Genomic DNA, 19,646 nt, shown 5'->3' on the forward strand with positions numbered 1-19,646 from the left:
TGTTGCTCTTGGGGACACGTTGCTGACAGACATGCTACATTGTACTTTTGATGTCAATTTATTTCTACTTTCTTCCTTTTTCGGGGAAGGTGGAAGAAAACTCCCCTGTTCTTTGTGTTACTTGCACTGCCTCCCTGTGGGAGGCTGTGGTTCTGCATCCTTCTGCTGTGTTTTTACCGATGAAGTTGGATCACTGTAATGTGTGCCAGTTCCAAGCAAAAACTTTAAGAATTGCTGTGATGGGACTTCTCTGGTGGTTTAGTGGCTAAGAATCCATGCTCACAATCCAGGGGGCCTGGGTCTGATCCCTGGTCAGGGAACTAGATTCCACATGCCACAACTGAAGATCCTACATGCCACAACAAAGACCCAGTGCTGCCAAGTAACTAAATATTAAAAAAAAAAAAAAAAAAAATCACTGTGCATTTCCATAAGCTCCCTTGCTCTTTCCTTTTTTCCCTTATGAATGGCATGTCACAAAGATGGGCTGCTTCTTCAGCCTGGATCTCAAAATAAAGAAGATACACGAAGCAATGCTAGTCAGAGCCACACGCAACTTGCAGCTGACATGTAATGTACGTGCGTGCTCAATTGTGTCTGACTCTTTTGAGACCCCATGGACTGTAGCCCGCAAGGCTCCTCTGTCAGTGGAATTTCCCAGGCAAGATGACTGGAGTGGGTTGCCATTTCCTACTCCAGGAGATCTTCCCAACCCAGGGATTGAACCTGCGTCTCCTGTGTCTCCTGCATTGGCAGGTGGATTCTTTACCACTGAGCCATGTGGCAAACCCCGACATCCATCATAAGTGAGGAAATAAATCTTCATTTTTGTAAGCCACTGATATTTGAGGGCAGTTCCTCTTGTGGTATTACCACGAGAAAAATGATTACTACAGAATTTTTTTTTTCTTTCTGGAATGTTGTTGGCTTAGACTTTCCATCTCTACCAGGGTAATTTTTGGTACATTTCATTCTCCAAAGGAAAATGTGAGTTTACAGTGGAGGAATCATTTCATTTGGAATTACACATTTGTTTGCATGGCCTCTTGCTAAATAGTATAGTGACTTTAAATAATTTGCTTTTTCAGTTTATATCCCCCTTGTCATTTCTTGTTTTGTCTATTTGTGGTTTTTCTCCCTACCCTCTCATTTTTTCTTGAGTAAGTTAGAAAGTGGCTTATCTCTTTTATTAAGTTTTTTTGAAGAAGTTTAAAAGTTTAAGAGCTTTATTGATATGCAATTCAATAAATAATATATAATATATATAATATAATTCACTCATTCAAAATATACAGTTCAATGACTTTTTATGTTCAGTATCCACTGAACCGTGCAGTAATCACAACAACCAATTTTACAACGTTTTCATCACCCCTGAAATGAAGCCGTACATTCCTTAGCTACCCTGCCCCAACTCGCCCATCCCTCCCAGCCTTAGGCAGCCACTAATCTGCTTTCTGTCTCTACAGATTTGCCTGTTAAGATATTTCGTATAAACTGAATCACACAATACATTGTTCTTTGTGTCTGGCTCCTTGCGCTTAGTATAATGTTTTCAAGATCCATCCATGTTGTTAGCATGTATGCGTTCTTCACTTCTTTTTATTGACAAACACTGATTGGTTGTATGATATGCCACATTTTACTAATCCATTCACCAGTTCATGATCTTTTTCAGTTTTGGTCTATTATGAACGATGCTGTGATGAACATTTGTGTACACGTTTTTGTGTGGACATATGTTTTCATTCCTCTTGGGTATATACGTGAGAGTGATATTGCTGGGTCATATGAAAATTCTTCTTTTAGCCTTTTGAGAAACTTCCACACTGTTTTCCAAAGAGACAGAACTATTTTACATTCCCATGAACAGTTTTTAAGGATCCCAATTTCTCCATATCTTTGACAACACTTGTTATCTGATTTATTGATTCTAGTCATTCTAGAGGATGTGACGTGCTATCTTGTGATTTTGATGTGTATTAACTTGAAGCCCAGTAGTATTGAACATATTTTATATGCTTATTGCTCATTTGTATACCTTCTTTGGAGAAATGTCTATTAGGATCCTTTACTCGTTTTAAATTTGGGTTAATTTTCTTTTTATTATTGAACTGTAATTGTTTTTTTGTATTCTAGATAAAAATCTCTGATCAAAAAATAAAAGAAAATAAAGTCTCTGATCAGTGCTCGCTTTGACAGCACATATACTAAAATTGGAATCATATGGAGAAGATTATCATGACCCCTGTGCAGGGATGACATACAAATTTGTGAAGTGTTTCATATTTTTAAAAAGATATCCATCCAGTAGGGCAAAATAAATTGAAAATTGGCATAGTGTATCTTTGGAAAATGAAATATTATAAAATATTTTTATTTATTCACTTATTCTTTAATTCCTAGATTATATGTTAAGCACCTACTGTTTATTCATTAATCCAATAAATGTTTATCAAGCCCACACACAAAAATCTCTGATCAGATATATGATTGGCAAGAATTTTCTCCCATTCTGTGGATTGTCTTCTCACATTCCTGATGGCATACAAATGCTTTAAGAGCTTATGTATATTTACATATGGAAGGAACTATCCTAAAGGCAATCAGTCCTGAATATTCATTGGGAAGACTGATGCTAAAGCTGAAACTCCAATACTTTGGCCACCTGATTCGAAGAACTGATTCGTTTGAAAAGACCCTGATGCTGGGAAAGATTAAAGGTGGCAGGAGGAAAGGGGGATGACAGAGGATGAGATGGTTGGATGGCATCACCAACTCAATGGACATGAGTTTGAGTAAACTCCGGGAGTTGGTGATGGACAGGGAGGCCTGGCGTGCTGCAGTCCATGGGGTCGCAAAGAGTTGGACACGACTGAGTGATTAAACTGAACTGAACTGAACATATGGAAGAGTCCCATGATTGTCCAACTGAGCCTGTGAAAGGGGAAATAGATTTAATTTTGGAAGTATATTAAAAAGGTCACTTAGTGAACACAGCTAAGATAAAATCTGCAACCTAGTCTTTTTCAGTAACAAAGGTGATGTTTTCCCCTCCACCTGGTTGACCGACTCCTTGTCTGACCTTCAGTTGGTTTCACAGATGGGACAGGAGCAAGGTTTTCATGTACTGGACCTACTCAGATACCGACATCACTTCCTACTCAAGTAGCTTTGTGTGCGTGCTTAGTCGCTCAGTCATGTCTGACTCTTTGTGACCCCATGGCCTGTAGCCCACCAGGCTTCTCGGTCCGTGGGATTCTCCAGGCAAGAATGCTGGAGTGGGTTGTCATGCCCTCCTCCAGGAAATCTTCCTGACCCAGGGATTGAACCCAGGTCTCCTGCATTGCAGGCAGATTCTTTACTGGCTGAGCCTTAGTGGCTCTTTATAACATCCAGAATTAAGTTCCAGATCCTTTACCTTCCAGTACAGATATTTCCTAATTTGGCCCTCAGCTCCCTTTCCAGCTTTTAACTCAGCCTGCAGTCCCTCCTCCACCTTATACTCAAACCTCCAGCTCCCTAGCCAGCTGACAAGATCCGAAAGTACATTTAGAGCCCAGAAAGCCTTCCTTTTCTGCCTCAGTCTGCTTTGTATTAGAGGGGTGTGTGTGCGAATACATCCAACCAGGTTTTGAGACTTTAGAAACTAGGGATTATGATTTCTTCTTTGTTGTTATAGATAACTGGAGTTATTGTAAATCTGTTCACTAAATAGCTGTTTGATTATTACATTGGTTTCTGGTGGAATAGATAATAGGGCTTCCCTGGTGACTCAAGTGGTAAAGAACTCGCCTGCCAATGCAAGAGATGTGGGTTTGATCCCTGGGTCGGGAAGATCCCCTGGAGGAAGAAATAGCAACCCACTCTAGTATTCTTGCGTGGAAAATTCTGTGGACAGAACAGCCTGGCAGGATATAATCTATAGCGTCACAAAGAGTCGGACACAACTAGGCGACTGAACGTGCGCACACTAGAATAGATACTAGACTGTGTCTTCAGAATGTTGACTTTTGGACGTGATAGACCAGGCCAGGTGAAGTCTGGTGTCTGAGAGTGATTTGAAGGCAGCTGAATGGTGATGGTAGGGGGGAGAACCCTGAATAAAAATTTTATAGAATTTTAAAAATAAGCAGTTATGTCTATCCCATTAAATTGAAATTTTTCTGAATTTAAGGATTATCATTGTCTTATTTATCTAGCACTCTACCAGGTCCAGAGTAAGCACCTAATATCTGTGGAATGAATGAATGAAGGATTCTAGGCTTTCCAATGAATACAGCTGAAGAAGAAACTGCAACTAAAGAAATTTGGGACAGAAAAGCATATAGAGAAATAAACCAAGAAATCTAGTTTAATTTCCTTAAATTGTGTTTCTTACACTTCCTAGAATATTGTATCTAGTAGATTTCATTAAAAATGTTTAGTCCACATAGTATGTGATCAATACAAGTAAATTAAGATCATTCTTGTTTTTCTTCTCTAGAACTAAGAGACTGGCACACTTATGGATCGTGTAGAGTGAAATATGCTTAGAGAGAGTTAATGGGTCTCATCCAAAGTTCCTTTCTCTGACTTCTGGGCTTATGGCAGGAGGGAACCAGAGCAGCGTCTTTGAGTTCCTCCTCTGGGGTCTCTCTGAGCGGCCAGAGCAGCAGCACAGGCTCTTCCTGCTATTCTTGTGGATGTACTTGGTCACGGTGGCTGGGAACCTACTCATCATCCTGGCCATTGGCACTGACACGCGTCTTCACACACCCATGTACTTCTTGCTCGCCAGCCTGTCCTGTGCAGACATCCTTTTCACCTCCACCACCGTCCCCAAGGCCCTGGTGAACATCCAGACCCAGAACAGGTCCATTTCTTATGTGGAGTGCCTGACTCAGCTCTACTTTTTCTTGACATTTGGTGACATGGACATATTTCTCCTGGCTACAATGGCCTATGACCGCTATGTGGCCATCTGCCACCCTCTCCACTACGCCATGGTCATGAGCCGCCGGTGTTGCATCATCCTGGTTACTGCCTGCTGGACCCTTACGAGTCTTGTTGCCATGACACACACATTCCTCATATTCCGACTTTCCTTCTGCTCTAAGAAGATCATTCCCAACTTCTTCTGTGATCTGGGACCCCTGATGAAGGTGTCTTGCTCTGACACTCAGGTCAATGAGCTTGTGCTCCTCTTCTTGGGGGGAGCAGTCATTTTAATCCCCTTTGGGCTCATTCTGGTCTCTTATATCCGCATTGTTTCAGCCATCCTCAGGGTCCCCTCTGCCCAAGGAAGGTACAAGGCCTTCTCTACCTGTGGATCCCACCTTGCTGTTGTTGCCTTGTTCTTTGGGACTGTGATCAGGGCTTATCTGTGTCCCTCCTCCTCTTCCCCCAATTCAATAGAAGAGGATACGGCAGCTGCTGTTATGTACACTGTGGTGACTCCTCTGCTAAACCCCTTCATTTACAGCCTGCGGAACAAGGACATGAAGGGGGCCCTGGGGAGACTTCTCAGGGGCAAAGTCTCCTCCTGTGGTCAGTGACCTTACAGAGAAACTGCAGGTGTCCTTTGTCCCCTCAGTGAGGAACATCACGGAAATTTCTACCTCAAGTGTCTCATTTCTAAATCCCACTTACATACCTTATTGAAACTCCCTTCCCCTGCCTCTCCACCATGGGTTTGATATTATTGAAGAAAATCAAGACTTCGCATCTTTCTTTAAAGTTAAGAGTTGCTTTTATCACTTATTTGCTTATAAAATGACTTTTCACAGGAGTGAATGTCTTTTGCAATGTTCATAATTCTAAAAGTTTGCATAACCACTTACATTAATTTATAAAAAGTTGACCATTCACTTTGCTGTACAACAGAAACTAACACAGCATTGTAAAGCAACTTATTCTCTGATTAAAAAAAGAAGATTGATCAGTGAAGTTATGAAAGTAGTTCATGATCTAAATATTAGCAAGTCAATATTGGGTGGCAAAGAGGTCAATATTGGGTGGCAAAGAGTTTACAACTTTCAGTGAACAGGTATATTTTTTCCTATAAAAAGAGGAAATTACACAAATATTACATGAAGGTTAAGAATAAAAAATCCTTGTGACCATTAAAACAGAGCTCTCAGCAATATAGGAATTATCTATGTTATTTTCAGTGAACAGGCTTATGAACAGTTTATCATGAGAAGATAAGGGAACCTTGTGTCCCCTCAAAGTTCTTTCTGTTGAAATGTGTGCCCTCTAGTCTCAACCAAGACTGAGTCAAAGACAGTTGGAACTTATGATTTTTATTTCTACAGCATAAAATTCACAAGTCCAGATGAAGACCAAGAGTGAGTGCAAAGGCATTGTCTAAAGTCAAGGCCATGGAACAAATTCATCACAGTTTCATAAGGAAAGTGAGTCCTGAGTGGTTCCCAGGAGACCCAGATCCTAACATAAGTACCTCCATTTATTTGTATAAGTCTAGTCTTCTCATCTGTGGAATGAAATTATTGATATTTTCCTGCCTACTTAACCAGAATTTTGTAGGGAAAATGATAATGGTTTGGCTATTATAAGAGAGAAGCTCTAAATAATTGTAGCTTTAAAAAAATTGAGCATTTATTTTCCTCTTGTGTACAAATAAACAGCCTCAGGATATGTTGACTACATAATCATCAAAGATCCAGGCTGCCTCTCTTGGTTCTCTGGCAATCTTAAGAAATGATTCCAGGGATTTCCATGGTGGTCCAGTGGCTAAGACTCTGCACTCCCAATGCAGGGAGCCTAGGTTGGATCCCTGGTCAGAGAACTAGATCCCACATGCCACATTTAAAAGGTCCCACATGCTGAAACTGAGACCCAACGCAGCCAAATAAATATTAAAAAAAAAAGAAAAAGAATGACTCCATATTATGGTCCAAGGTGACTGTTAAACTTCTGATAATAAGTCTTTATTTTAGCCAATAAGAAAGAGGAAAGGTCACCTGAAGAATGCACACACCTCTTCCCTTTATATCCTGTTGGCCAGAACTTGATCACTTGGCCTCAACTGGCTGCAGTTGAGCCTGGGAAATGTATTCATTACACTTGGTGCCCGTATGCCCTGCTAACATTATGTTAGTATGGAAGAAGCAAAAACCTTGTATCAGGGGAAAATCAGTTACCTTTGCTACAATGGGGTGCCATGATGGCAGTTAAAAACCTTGCTAGCGTGAAGAGCTGATGAAAACAAGTGAGCACTCATTTGGCCACGCTTTAAATCTTTTTAAGGCTTTTGAAATACAAACTAAGAAGATACTTTCTTCCTAGTGCTCATAGAAGTTTTCCCATGGAGTGGCAGAAATGAGAATGGCTGATAATTGTGTGGTGTCTGAGACATTATTTTCTTATCAAGAAAGAACTACAGTTGAAAACAAATGACCTAAGTATCCAGACTAATAAATTGGAGACAGAGCAACAAGAGTAATCTGAAAGAAACAAGGAAGAGAAAAAAAGATAGTGAAAGAAATCAGTAAAATAAAGAATTGCAAAACAGTATTCAACAAACTAAAAAGCTGTCTCTGAAAGGTTGATAAACAGATTTCTAGCAAGACTGACCAAGAAAAAATAGGATAATACTGTGCACATTATTCCAATAAGTTACATAAAATGGGTCGATTCCCTGAAAGAAACATACTACAAAAGCTTACTCAGAAGAAAGCTATAGCCTGAACTTTAGTGCTATTAAAGAAATTGTGTTTGTATTTAAAACATTCTAATGAAGAACATCCAGGCTCAGGTGCTTTTGTTGGAGAATTAAAATGTTTAAGGAATAAATAATACAAATTCTATTCAGTCTTCTAGAAACAGAAAAGGAGAGACCATTTTACAGCTAAATTTATGAGGCAAACATTGTATTGAAACCAAAACCAGACAAAGCTATTTTTTTTTTTTTAAAGAATACTGGAAATGAATATCCCTCATGATTACAGACACAAAAATCTTAAGCAAAATATTATAAAGTAGAACTTAGCAAATTTACAATTTTACTTAAAAAAATTAATATATGCTGACCAAGTAGAGTTTATCCTCAGAATGTAAGGCACATTCAAAATTAAAAAGTCAATAATTTAATTCACCATATTGTAAGATTTAAGAAGAAAAAATCCGATAGAATTATCTCAATAGAGGCAGAAAAAGTCTTTGACAAAATTTATCATTCATTCATTATAATAATTCTAGAAATAGGAGGGGATTTCTTGAACCTGATGAAGAGCATCTTAAAAATGGCATCTTTAAAAATCTAAAGTAATATATTTAATGGTGAAAGACCAAATGCTTTATCTCTAAGACTAGAAACAGACAACAATGTCATCTATCATCGTTTCTATCCAACATACTGGAAATCCTGGGCTGTGCAATAAGGCAAGAAAAAGGAAGTCGTATAATTGGAAAGCAAAAGTAAAACTGTCTCTTTTGGCAGATAATATGATTGTCCATGTAGAAAATCCCAAGGAAACTGTAAACAGCAGGTCTTGAGACAATTATTAAAATGCTGACACTTTGTTTAGTAGGTACAAACCTTTCTCAGGATGGTGAGGAAAAAAGGGAAGAAAGGCAAGGAAAAATGTGAAGAACTGTAGTGTGTGATCCATTAATGTACTGGTTGTTGCTTCACAACAAGCTGCAAAGAGAAATAGTAAGTCATTCCACTTATAAGTGAGTTTGGCACAGAGAATTTATTTAGAGGGTTTGCAACGGGAAACTGCACCGCAGAGTGATCCACAGGAGGGAGAAAGGAGAGGGAATTTTTCTGTCCAGAGTCCTCCTATCTTCTGTTTTCCACTGAAATTTCACCCGCATGATGCTCTGTTCCTCAAACTATAGAGCATGTTGTTTGGCCCCTCAGCACTTGAAGTTAGATTCTATGTCTGATTCTTGACATTTCATCCAAGTCTGTAAGTTGAACTTAAAATAGTTTGGCTGAACTCAGAATAGTTTGGCTTAGTACAAAGCCTTTCAGAAAGTTGAGGGAAGTCTACGGCCATACCACCCTGAACGCTCCCGATCTCGTCTGATCTCGGAAGCTAAGCAGGGTCGGGCCTGGTTAATACTTGGATGGGAGAAAGTTGAGGGAAGAGCTTCCAGGCAAGAGGAAAGCAAAGGCAAAAGCTTTGAGAGGACAGAATTTTGTGAATTTGAGAACTGAAAGAAAGCCAAGATGGCAGATGTTTTGGGAATCAAAGAAAGCAAGTGACGCTGGTTGAGGTTGCCGATTACATCTAGGAGCAAGACTAGAGAAGCATCTAGGCTGTTTTTCATTTTTCTAATTTTAATAGCACATTTTTGAAATGATTTAAGCAGGAAAGTGATCAGATTTAACTTAAACATTAAGAGAAATACTCTGACGAGGGTAAGAAATGGATTGGAAAGAGATAAGAGAAGCAGGGGTGTCCATAGATCAGGGAGAATGAATCATAAAAGTAGTGTTCATGCAAAAGTTAAGGAACCTAATGGGCTTAATCCCTGGTCCTGGAAGATTCCAGGGCAACTCCACCCATGGCCACAACTACTGAGCCTGTGCTCTAGGCCTGTTCTCCATGACAAGAGGAGCCCCCATAATGAGAAGCCTGCGCTCCTCAACAAAGAGTAGCCACCACTGGCTGCAACTAGAGAAAGCCTGTGCACGCAGTGAAGACCCAGTGCAGCCAAAAATAACTAAACAAAGCTTTAAAAGAAAAGAGAGAGAGACAATGAGATCTACTGCATAGTATTATTTATATATATAACCATTTGTTGTTGTTGTTTAGTTACTAAGTTGTGTCCGATTCTTTTGAGACCCTATGGATTGTAGCCCACCAGGCTCCTCCATCCATGGGATTCTCCAGGCAAGAATACTGGAGTGGGTTGCCATTTCCTTCTCCAGGGGATCTTTCCGACCCAGGGATCAAACCCACGTCTCCTGTGTTGTCAGGCTGATTCTTTACCATTGAGACACCAAGGAAGCCCAGTATATAAACATACAGACATACAACATACAGATGTATAAAACAGGTGTTCTTTGAGGATATATGCATCCTTGAATGAGGATACATATGTGGGGGAAGAGGAAAGGAGTAGAAATTGGAGGTAATGAAAGACAATAAAGCCAGAGAGATGCTCTCTGAGGACTGGTGGGGATAATATTCATAAACCAAGGCATATGATTTACTCAAGTGTGCACCCACAGAAACAAAAATCAAAACAACCGCAGCCACCCACTTCCCGACCCACTCGCCTCATAGTGACCTATGTCTAGGAGGGGAAAGAGCAGAGATGGGGCCTCACTTTGCTTCGGAGGGTAATGATAACTTGCTGTTCTGAGGGCTTCTGGGACCAGGTTCTCTGAGAGACCTTTGAAATAACCCAAATTTTTACTCACTAAATGGGCTGAATGTGACTGCAGAGACCTTCCCTAGTAATTCAGCATCTAAGTCAGGGAACCTGAAGGCTAGAGGAAGCAGAACCTCCCCGGAGCCTCATTAGTTAGGAAACAGTTGGGAGTATCAAGGCAGTCTCATAACTGATTCTGCTGGGATGCACTATCAAGGCAGTCTCATAACTGATTTTGCTGGGATGCACCCGATTCAACGTTTCAGCCTAATTTCTCATTTCCCTGGGGAGCTTCATGGAGCCAGGTCTTGTCTCTGGGCTCTGAGAGAATCCAGGCTGAGAGTTCTTGCTATTTCTCCTTTGCATAAGTTCATGTCTTGATCCCAGGAAAGCTAGATACCGAACTTTTACCATGTCTGATACAGCTCTGTGCCCTCTGCTCCCAGGGCAGGGGTGAACACCCATTAGGTATCAATAAATGTCTATGGACTAACAGCGATTAACAGTGATTGACAGCAAGGACCTTGAGATTATCCTTAATATTTTTTTAAATTGCTCAGAGAAGCATGTGGCATATTCTGCAAATGCACTTGAACAATTCATGTTCATAGAGTTTGGTGAGGTGACTCTTGTTTCTCTGTCTAGCTTCTAGAGACTTTTAAAGTCCGGGTGGTCAGAAAGTATGTTTCAGGATCTGTGTATGTCAGATTTATCCAAAGGTATGATGCTCTGAGGAGCTTCAGTGCCACCTTCTCAAGACACCGTTAAGGAACTCCAAAATCCTAAATTTACTCACTGAGCAAGCTGTTGGGGCCATTGTTGTTGCTTTTGTTATTGCTCATTTGTCCAGTGATGTCTGGCTCTTTGCTACCCCATGGACTGCAGCATGCCAGGCATATCTTTTTGGCCTTTTATACAGTTCATGAGGTTCTCATGGTGAGTAAACTCGGGTGTGTTGCCATTCGCTCCTCCAGTGGATCACGTTTTGTCAGAACTCTCTGCTAGGACCCGTCCATCTTGGGTGACCCTACGCAGCATGGCTCATAGCTTCACTGAGTTACGCACACCCCTTCACCAAGACAAGGCAGAGATCCATGAAGGGGTTTTGGGGCCATCGTAGCTTCTTAATGATTAACATCTGAGCTGAGGAGCATGGAGGAAGCCAAATCTTGAAAAGTGAAAAGTGTTAGTCGCTCAGTTATGTCTGCCTCTTTGCGACCCTGTGGACTATTGCTCTCCAGGCTCCTCTGTCCCTGGAGTTCTCCAGGCAAGAATATTCAGGGAATCTTCTGACTCAGGGATCAAACCTGTATCTTCTGCCTTTCAGGCAGATTCTTTACCATCTGAGCCACCAGGGAAGCCAAACCTTACTGGAGCCTTAATCAAATAATCTTCTAATTGTTGTTACTGTTTATTTGCTAAGTCATGTCCAAGTCTTTGCAACCCCATGGACTGCAGCACACCAGGCTTTCCTGTCCTTCATTATCTCCTGGAGTTTGCTTAAACTCATTTTGAGTCAGTGATGCCATCCAACCACTTCATCCTCAGTTGTCCCCTTTTCCTCCTGCCTTTAATCTTTCCCAGCATCAGAGTCTTTTCCAATGAGTCAGCTTTTCACATGAGGTGGCCAAAGGGTTGGAGCTTCAGTTTCAGCATCAGCCTTTCCAATGAATATTCAGGGTTAATTTCCTTTAGGACTGACTCGTTTGATCTCCTTGCAGCCCAAGGTACTCTGAGGAATCTCCTAGTAAGCAAACATTACTAATGTCTTCGAGGCATGTCTAGATGTACTAATGTCTTGGACTGGGCCCTGGGGACATTGAGAGGAGTGTGCGGTGCTAACTAGGTGGAGCTCTAGAACCTCAGTCCAGTGGGAAACAGGGAAACAGACAAAAATCACCTCCAATCCCTGTCACCCATAGACACTTGCATGCAACATACTGGTATATTTACATCTAATATTTTTCTGTTTTCCTTCTTGTTGTCATTATAAGAAATTTCCCATGCCATAAGCACAATGTAAGCACAATAACATAAGCAAATAAAATAAGCAAATAAAAGCAAATAAACAAAAACATAAGTACAATATTCCACCTGTTATAGGTACTATCATATTTCCTAATTGATAGGCATTTAGACTCTTTTTATTTGATTATTATTTTTTAAATTAAAAAATTTTGTGATAAAAAACCACATGGCCTAAAATTTACACTCTTGACCATTTATGTTTTGTTTTAATTATTTTTTTTATTGAAGGATATATTGTTCATGTATAATGTTATGTAAGTTACAAGTGTATGACATAGTGATTCACAATCTTTAAAGGTTATAGTCCATTTATAGTTACTATAAAATATTGGCTATATCCCCTAGGTTGTATAGGCTCCTTTTATTTGAAAAAATTATAAATAATATCATGACAAGTATGTTTTTTTTATAAAGCTGATTCCATTTTGGATGGTTTATTAGGATGTAAATCTTTAGAAGTGGAATTATAGGATCAAATTATATGAACACTAAGATTGTTTAATATCTTATTTTTAATTAATTATTTTTATTTTTGACTGCCTTGGGTCTTCGTTGTGGCCCGTTTGTCTTCTCTAGTTGTGGGGAGCTACTCTTCATTACTGTGCTTGGGTTTCTCATTGCAGTGGCTTCTCTTGCTACCATGCATAGGATCTAGGACATGTGTGCTCAGTAGTCATGGAGCATGGGCTTAGTCACCTCAAGGCATGTGGAATCTTCCCAGTCTAGGGTTCAAACCCATGCCCCCTGCATTAACAGGTGAATTCTTAACCACTGGACCACCAGCGAAGTCCTAATATCTTATTTTTAAAATAATAGTTATAAAATTAATAATGTATTGAATAAAATTAAGGCCTGATCTTAATGATTTGATACATACACCTACAGGATTCTCTGATACTATACAAATCTCTTGCATTTGGCAGAGCATCAAAGACAGGGAGGGAAGTGGAAAAACTTTATAGTGAAAAAAAAGGGGGATAATTTTAGGTGTGCCCTGGACTGGGGGTTGGTGGCAGAGGAGAGATGGGAGTAAGCTTATTTTTTTCCTGTTTCCATATAGTGCTATCCAGAATCTCCCAATATTATGTTCAACAGTGGTGGTGTGAGTAAGCATTTTCTCAGTCCTGTTCTCAGAGAGGAGAAGATGACAGAGAGGACTTCATATTCCCATCTTAAATCCACAAAAATGTCCTTCCTGTTGTGACTGCAAATGGCCCTGGTTTTCCTCTCTCTTCTCTGGCCACTCTGCATTTCCTCTGCCAATTCTTCCTCTTACACTGGACTGCCATCTTGGTACTTCTGGTCTTCCTTTGACCTTGATTCTGTATCATCGTTCCTTCCTCTCCCCCTATTCTATAGATGATCTCCTCTGTCTCCACAGCTCTAGATATTTTATATGCGCTGATGTCTTCCAAAGTTAAACCACCATCCACTACCGTTTATATATCCACATACCCTCTTGTCATTCAACTCCCCTGCTCATCTCTCAGGAGTTCAACTTCTCCCCCATATTAATCCATTATGCACCCTTCCCCAGTTCCCCAAGTCAGAAATGGAGGGTCATCCTTGATTTTATTCTTTCTTGTATTTCCAGGATCCAGCCCATCATGGAGGCTTCGTGATTTCACCGCCATAAGTAGCTAGATTTCTTTTCCTATCTTTCCTGGTTTCATCCTAGCTCAGGTCATGTTCCCCACATGCCTGGGCCACTACTTCATTTGCTTCTGCTTCTGTCTGTCTTCAACCCATCCTCCTCATGGCAACCAGAGTGATCCATTCAACCTAAATTAAATCATCCCACTCCACTTGCTTAAAATACTCAAATGACTTCTCATTGAACTTATAATTTTAAGAAAAAGCAGAGGAAGCCAGACTTACTGGCTTCATCTGCACATACGTAGCTCCCAGCCTCAATTTGTGTCCCTCACAGCGTGAGTAACACCAGCACTGACTCTCTGTCAGTCCTTGAATATACACTTTTGTGCCTTTGAAGATGCTTCAAAGTGTCTTGAAGTGTCTTCTCTCTGGAAAGCTCTTTTATCAACTCCCTGAGTAGCTGAAACCCTCTCAGCCATCTGGTCTCAGCTTACATGTCTTTCAGAGAGACCCTGTGACCAACCAAACTAAGTGTTGGATTGGCCGAAAAGTTCATTCAAGTTTTTTTGTAAGACATTGTGAAAAAGCCCAAGTGAATTTTTTTTTTCTTTTGGCAAATCCAGTAGTTGCCTGCTCATCCCTCATTATTCTCTATTTCAGATTATAGCTTCCTTGGGGCATGCATCAGTTTGTGATTATTTTCCTTATCTCTTTGCTGATCTTCAGGCTCCATGAAAGGAGGCAATTGTGTCCATTTTGTTCATGGTGGTTTCCCAGCATCTAGCTCAATGCCTGCATCAATAAATAATACAACATAAATCAAGAAGAGAACTAAGGAAGACAGACTCCCAAGCACAAAAAGCATAAATGAGGTTGGTTTTTGTTGAGAGGCTTTGGGAGCCTGGGCTGTTCCCAGAAAGGGGTTCAGGTTATAATGACCAAATGACCTCAGGTTGTAAGGACCTCAGCAGCAGGACAAAGGCCGACTATACAAACTGACTCCATAGGATGGCTGGGTGGTGGTGCTAAAACAACTGTGACCACCTCATAATTGGGCAAGTGGAGGGTTTGTTATTGTTAGATTTGAAAAGTAGGAGGCAGTGGGGGGGGGTAGCTAGAGCAATTCAGCAAATCAATCATGGCCCATCTAGTAGTGGAACATGCCTGAAATCATTCATATTCTCCTCCAGCAGTGTGTCTTTGGCATAACTCTACTCTAAATGATGACTCCAAACTGAGATGCTGTTTTGTAACTACTAGCTGTGGTGTAGTGGTAAAGAATCCGCCTGCCGATGCAGGAGATGCTGGAGACCCGGGTTCTATCCCTGGGTTGGGACAATCCCCTGGAGAAAAAATGGCAACCCATTCCAATATTGTTGCCTCGAAAATTCCATGAATAGAGCGGGGAGCCTGGCAGGTTGGGGTCACAAAAAGTCAGACATAACTATGCACATGTACATTTGAGACTGGAGACATTTTACTTGAAATCTGTTTGAAGATAGCTCTCTGTCAAAGTGGAGATGCAAAGACAGGACAAGGTGGTGTCTGGACAGAGATGTTAAAAATCCAGTTCCTCTATGGAGAGGGTATAGAGGCAATAAATAGGCTTGTTTGAATCTAAAAACCCTTTCAGTTCTGAGTCAGTGGTGCTAAGAGTTTGATCAGATAAGGGATAGGCTGAGGGATCTATGGTTTGTGAGATCCAAACTCATCTTATCACCTAAAAAAGGGAGAATGAAGGAGGAAGGAAGAATATATGGGGGAGGAGACAAAGTGAGATAAGAGAGAGAAAAAGTGTCTGGCTTATTCCTTGTAAACAAGGCTCATTTCCCAAGACCCTGGCTCATTGGGAAAATTACTCATGCTCATCTGAAGAAATTGTTTTGGGATTCTTCCTTGGAGCCTCCCCCAAACTGACAAACAGACCTGACATAGCCTGACTTAGGCCCTTCCTTCCTGATGCTCAGGCATCAGCCCTCAGTTTCCCCAGCCTCGTCGGAGCACCTACAGCCTTATATTCTGTCTCCTGTATTAGAGGACCAAAGTTCCAGGTACGAGTTCCCTTGCTTTTCACTTTACCCTGTTCCAGCCCCGAGTACTACAGTTTTACTTAAGATCCTTTATGTCCTGACTGTGAGTTTTCATAGAAGAAAAGTACAGGCAGCAGAACCGGTGAACTCTGAGACCAGCACAGAGCCGGGGATAAGGACGTCCCCCCTCTTTCTCTCTCTATCTCCCTTTCTCTCCTGTTTTAAAATCTTTTTTCTTCTCCATTTTCTGTCTCCTACAAGCATAGATACTTTGGAAAGTCTTCATATACTCTAATCCATTCATGTTTGTTCATAGTTTAGTCACTAAGTCATGTCCGAATCTTTTGTGACCCTATGGACTGTAGCCTGTCAGGCTCCTCTGTCCAGGAGATTTCCCAGGCAAGAATACTAGCGTGGGTTGCCATTTCTTTCTCCAGGGGATCTTCCTGCCCCAGGGATCAAACATGTGTCTTCTGCATTAGCAGGCAGATTCTTTACTACTGGGCCACCTGGGAAGCCCTTAATCCCTTCATATTTAAAAGTAATTAAAATCCTTCCGATCTAATGCTCTGTAGTTTTCAACATTCTGTCTCATGCTTTGTTGCATGTCATTCTTCAATCTGCAAGAAAGGGTTTATGAGTGAGATGAAAAGACTCCGAGAGGTTGTGTGCTCTCCTCTAGGTCACATAGCTGGGGAACAACACAAGAGGTACTAACGGCCAGGTTTTCAAAACTCATTTTTGAGCCCGTTTCCAAATCACGCCTACATTCTTTCTGCTGAGTCACACTGCAGAGGAATTTGTGTGTTTAAGGCCATCTCAGTTGTGTTCAACTCTTTGTGACCCCATGGATTGCAGCTCGTCAGGCTTTACAGTCCATCACCAACTCCTGGAGCTTGCTCAAAGTCATGTCCATTGAGTCAGTGATGCCATCCAACCATCTTATCCTCTGTTGTCCCCTTCTCCTCCAACCTTTAATCTTTCCCAGCATCAGGGTCTTTTCAAATGAGTCAGTTCTTTTCATCAGGTGGCCACAGTATTGGAGCTTCAGCTTCAGCATCAGTCCTTCCAATGAATATTCAGGACTGATTTCCTTTAGGATGGACTGGTTTGATCTCCGTGCAGCCCAAGGGACTCTCAAGCGTCTTCTCCAACACCACAGTTCAAAAGCATCAATTCTTTGGCGCTCAGCTCTTTATGGTCCAACTCTCACATCCATACATGACTACTGGAAAAATCATATTTTTTACTATACAGACCTTTGTTGGTAAAGTAATGTCTCTCCTTTTTAGTATGCTGTCTAGCTTGGTCATAGCTTTTCTTTCAAGGAGCAAGCGTCTTTTAATTTCATGGCTGCAGTCACCATCTGCAGTGATTTTGGAGCCCAAGAAAATAAAGTCTGTCATGTTTCCGTTGTCTCCCCATCTATTTTATGATGGGACCAGCTGCCCTGATCTTAGTTTTTTGAATTTTGAGTTTTAAGCCAACTTTTTCACTCTTCCTCTTTCACTTTCATCAAGAGGCTCTTCAGTTTCTCTTCGCTTCCATCTGGCCACTGACTTTTACAGACTCAAAGTGGTTTTTTCCAAAATGTAGAATCAAAATCACAGGGTGATTGCTAAAAAGAACTTGATTCTCAGAACAGACCTACTGAATCATCTCAAGAAAGGGCATGTGAACTTCTTTTGTAATTTATGTTTTAAAAATTTTTGATCACACTGTGGAGGCCTGTGGGATCTTAGTTCCCCAACCAGGGATCGAACTGATGCCCCCTCTATTAGAAGCACGAAGTCTTTAACCCCTGGACTGCCAGGGAAGTCCTTGAACCTGTTTTGTTGTTTTTTAAAATGAGTATTGCAGGTGATTCTGATGCATGTCAAAGTGAGGGGGACACTTGCCTTGAGGACAAGAAAGTAGATGCGCCAGTGTCCTGGAGTGTCCTCTGGCTTTTCCCGGCCCATTACCTATCTCCCACCCATTCTTCTGTCAGGGAAGCTCTGAACGCCAGGACCTAGCTGGTTAGGGAAGGGCTTCAGCCAGTGCTGAGCACTTGATTTATTTCCTTGTCTCTCTTCCTCATAACAGCAACACTGAGCAGGTATCACTAGTGTCAGGTAGGGGTAAACTGCACACACAATAAAATTTTCTATTTTATTGTGTAAGAGTAAACTGAAATTTTAATTTATCAGTTGTTACAAATTTTCCACATATAAATGAAAAATTTAAACATCATTATTTAAGATAGATTCAGAGTTTTCCACTGATTTAATGGATTATATACTTTTAAAAATAACTTTATTGAGATATAAACCAGTACCCCTAAAATTCACCCATTTATTTACCATATGTAAAATAGACAGCAAGTGGGACTTCGCTATGTGACACAGAGAACTCAGCCTAGTGCTCTGTGACAACCTAGAGGGGTGAGATGGGGTGGGAGATGGGAGGGGAGTTCAAGTGGCGGGGGGGACATATGTATGCCTGTGGCTGATCAATGTTGATGATGTATTTTTAATTTTTTTTTTATTGTGGTAAAACTCACATAGTGAAAAACATACTATATTAATCATATTTAACTGTACAGTTCAGTGGCATTAAGTACATTCACATTGCTGTGCAATTCTCACTACCATTTATCACCCGAATTTTTCACCTTCGTAACCTGAAACACTGTCCGCTGTAAGCATTCACTTCCCATTCCCAGTCTCCACCTCCCCATCCCCCCAGACCCTGGCATCTACCAGTGTACTTTCTGACACTATGAATTTGACTTTTCTAAGTGTCTTATGTAAGTAGAATCAAACAGTATTTGTCTGCACTTAATGTATGTTGAAAAGCATAAAATTCACCCATTTAAAGCACACAATTGAATGGTTTTAATATATTTAAAGAATTGTACAACTGTCATCATAATCTAAGTTTAGAACATTTTCATCACTCCCCATACCCATTCAGTCACTCCTGTTTCTCTCTTTTTGGAAACCACAAGTCTCTTTCTGTTCCTTTGTTCTTAGTCCCTTAGTCGTGTCCTACTCTTTGTGACCCCATGGACTGTAGACCACCAGGCTCCTCTGTTTATGAAATTTTCCAGGCAAGAATACTGGAGTGGGTTGCCATTTCCTAGGTATTCTGTAATTTTTAAGGAAAACCTCTAATGTTGAATGTTTATGTTGTTTCTACATTTTTACTCTTGTTAACAAGGCTCCAATGAACATCTAAGATAATACAGTTTTTTACATTTTGTCTGATTATATTCTTAAGATGAATTTCTAGAACTAGAATTTTCTTAATAAAAAGCATGTCCTTTCTGTTTATTTCCAGAGTTATAAAATGACAGAGTTGAGCATGTATTTTTCTCTTGTTTGATGTGCATGAAAAAAATACTCAGTTATGTGGAGAAAATATTTTTCAAGAACAACAGTGTATGTGTGAATATGGATTTTTATAGCCTATGTCTATGATCTTCAAGAAATATAAAATTAAATTTATAAAAAAGTGGAAGACCAAGTACAAGCAGTCTGACATTTGCTTCAACATTCAGCACTATTATAATAATTTCTAGCATAAAAATAAGTTCTTGGATCTCAAGTATCTTCAGTAACTGTCAGTTTAATTTATGACTATTATCCTTGCTTCCCTGAGACCTCTCTTGGCTGTTTC

At 40.5% G+C, this 19,646-nt stretch overlaps 1 protein-coding gene and 1 non-coding gene across 2 annotated transcripts; both read left to right on the forward strand.

Moving 5' to 3' along the window:
• The first annotated feature begins 2,186 nt into the window (after positions 1-2,186).
• On the forward strand, positions 2,187-2,293 carry LOC122695818. The gene has a single exon (XR_006341568.1). It is a non-coding gene; the product is annotated as a U6 spliceosomal RNA (small nuclear RNA).
• A 2,287-nt stretch (positions 2,294-4,580) lies between these two features.
• LOC122693404 (olfactory receptor 1P1-like) lies at positions 4,581-5,537 on the forward strand. Its single transcript, XM_043900905.1, has one exon. The coding sequence runs from the start codon at positions 4,587-4,589 to the stop codon at positions 5,535-5,537; it is 951 nt and encodes a 316-aa protein (XP_043756840.1). The 5' UTR covers positions 4,581-4,586.
• Positions 5,538-19,646: the final 14,109 nt, after the last annotated feature.

The sequence above is a fragment of the Cervus elaphus genome, chromosome 5 (assembly GCF_910594005.1).
Source record: "Cervus elaphus chromosome 5, mCerEla1.1, whole genome shotgun sequence".
Taxonomy (NCBI): Eukaryota; Metazoa; Chordata; class Mammalia; order Artiodactyla; family Cervidae; genus Cervus; species Cervus elaphus.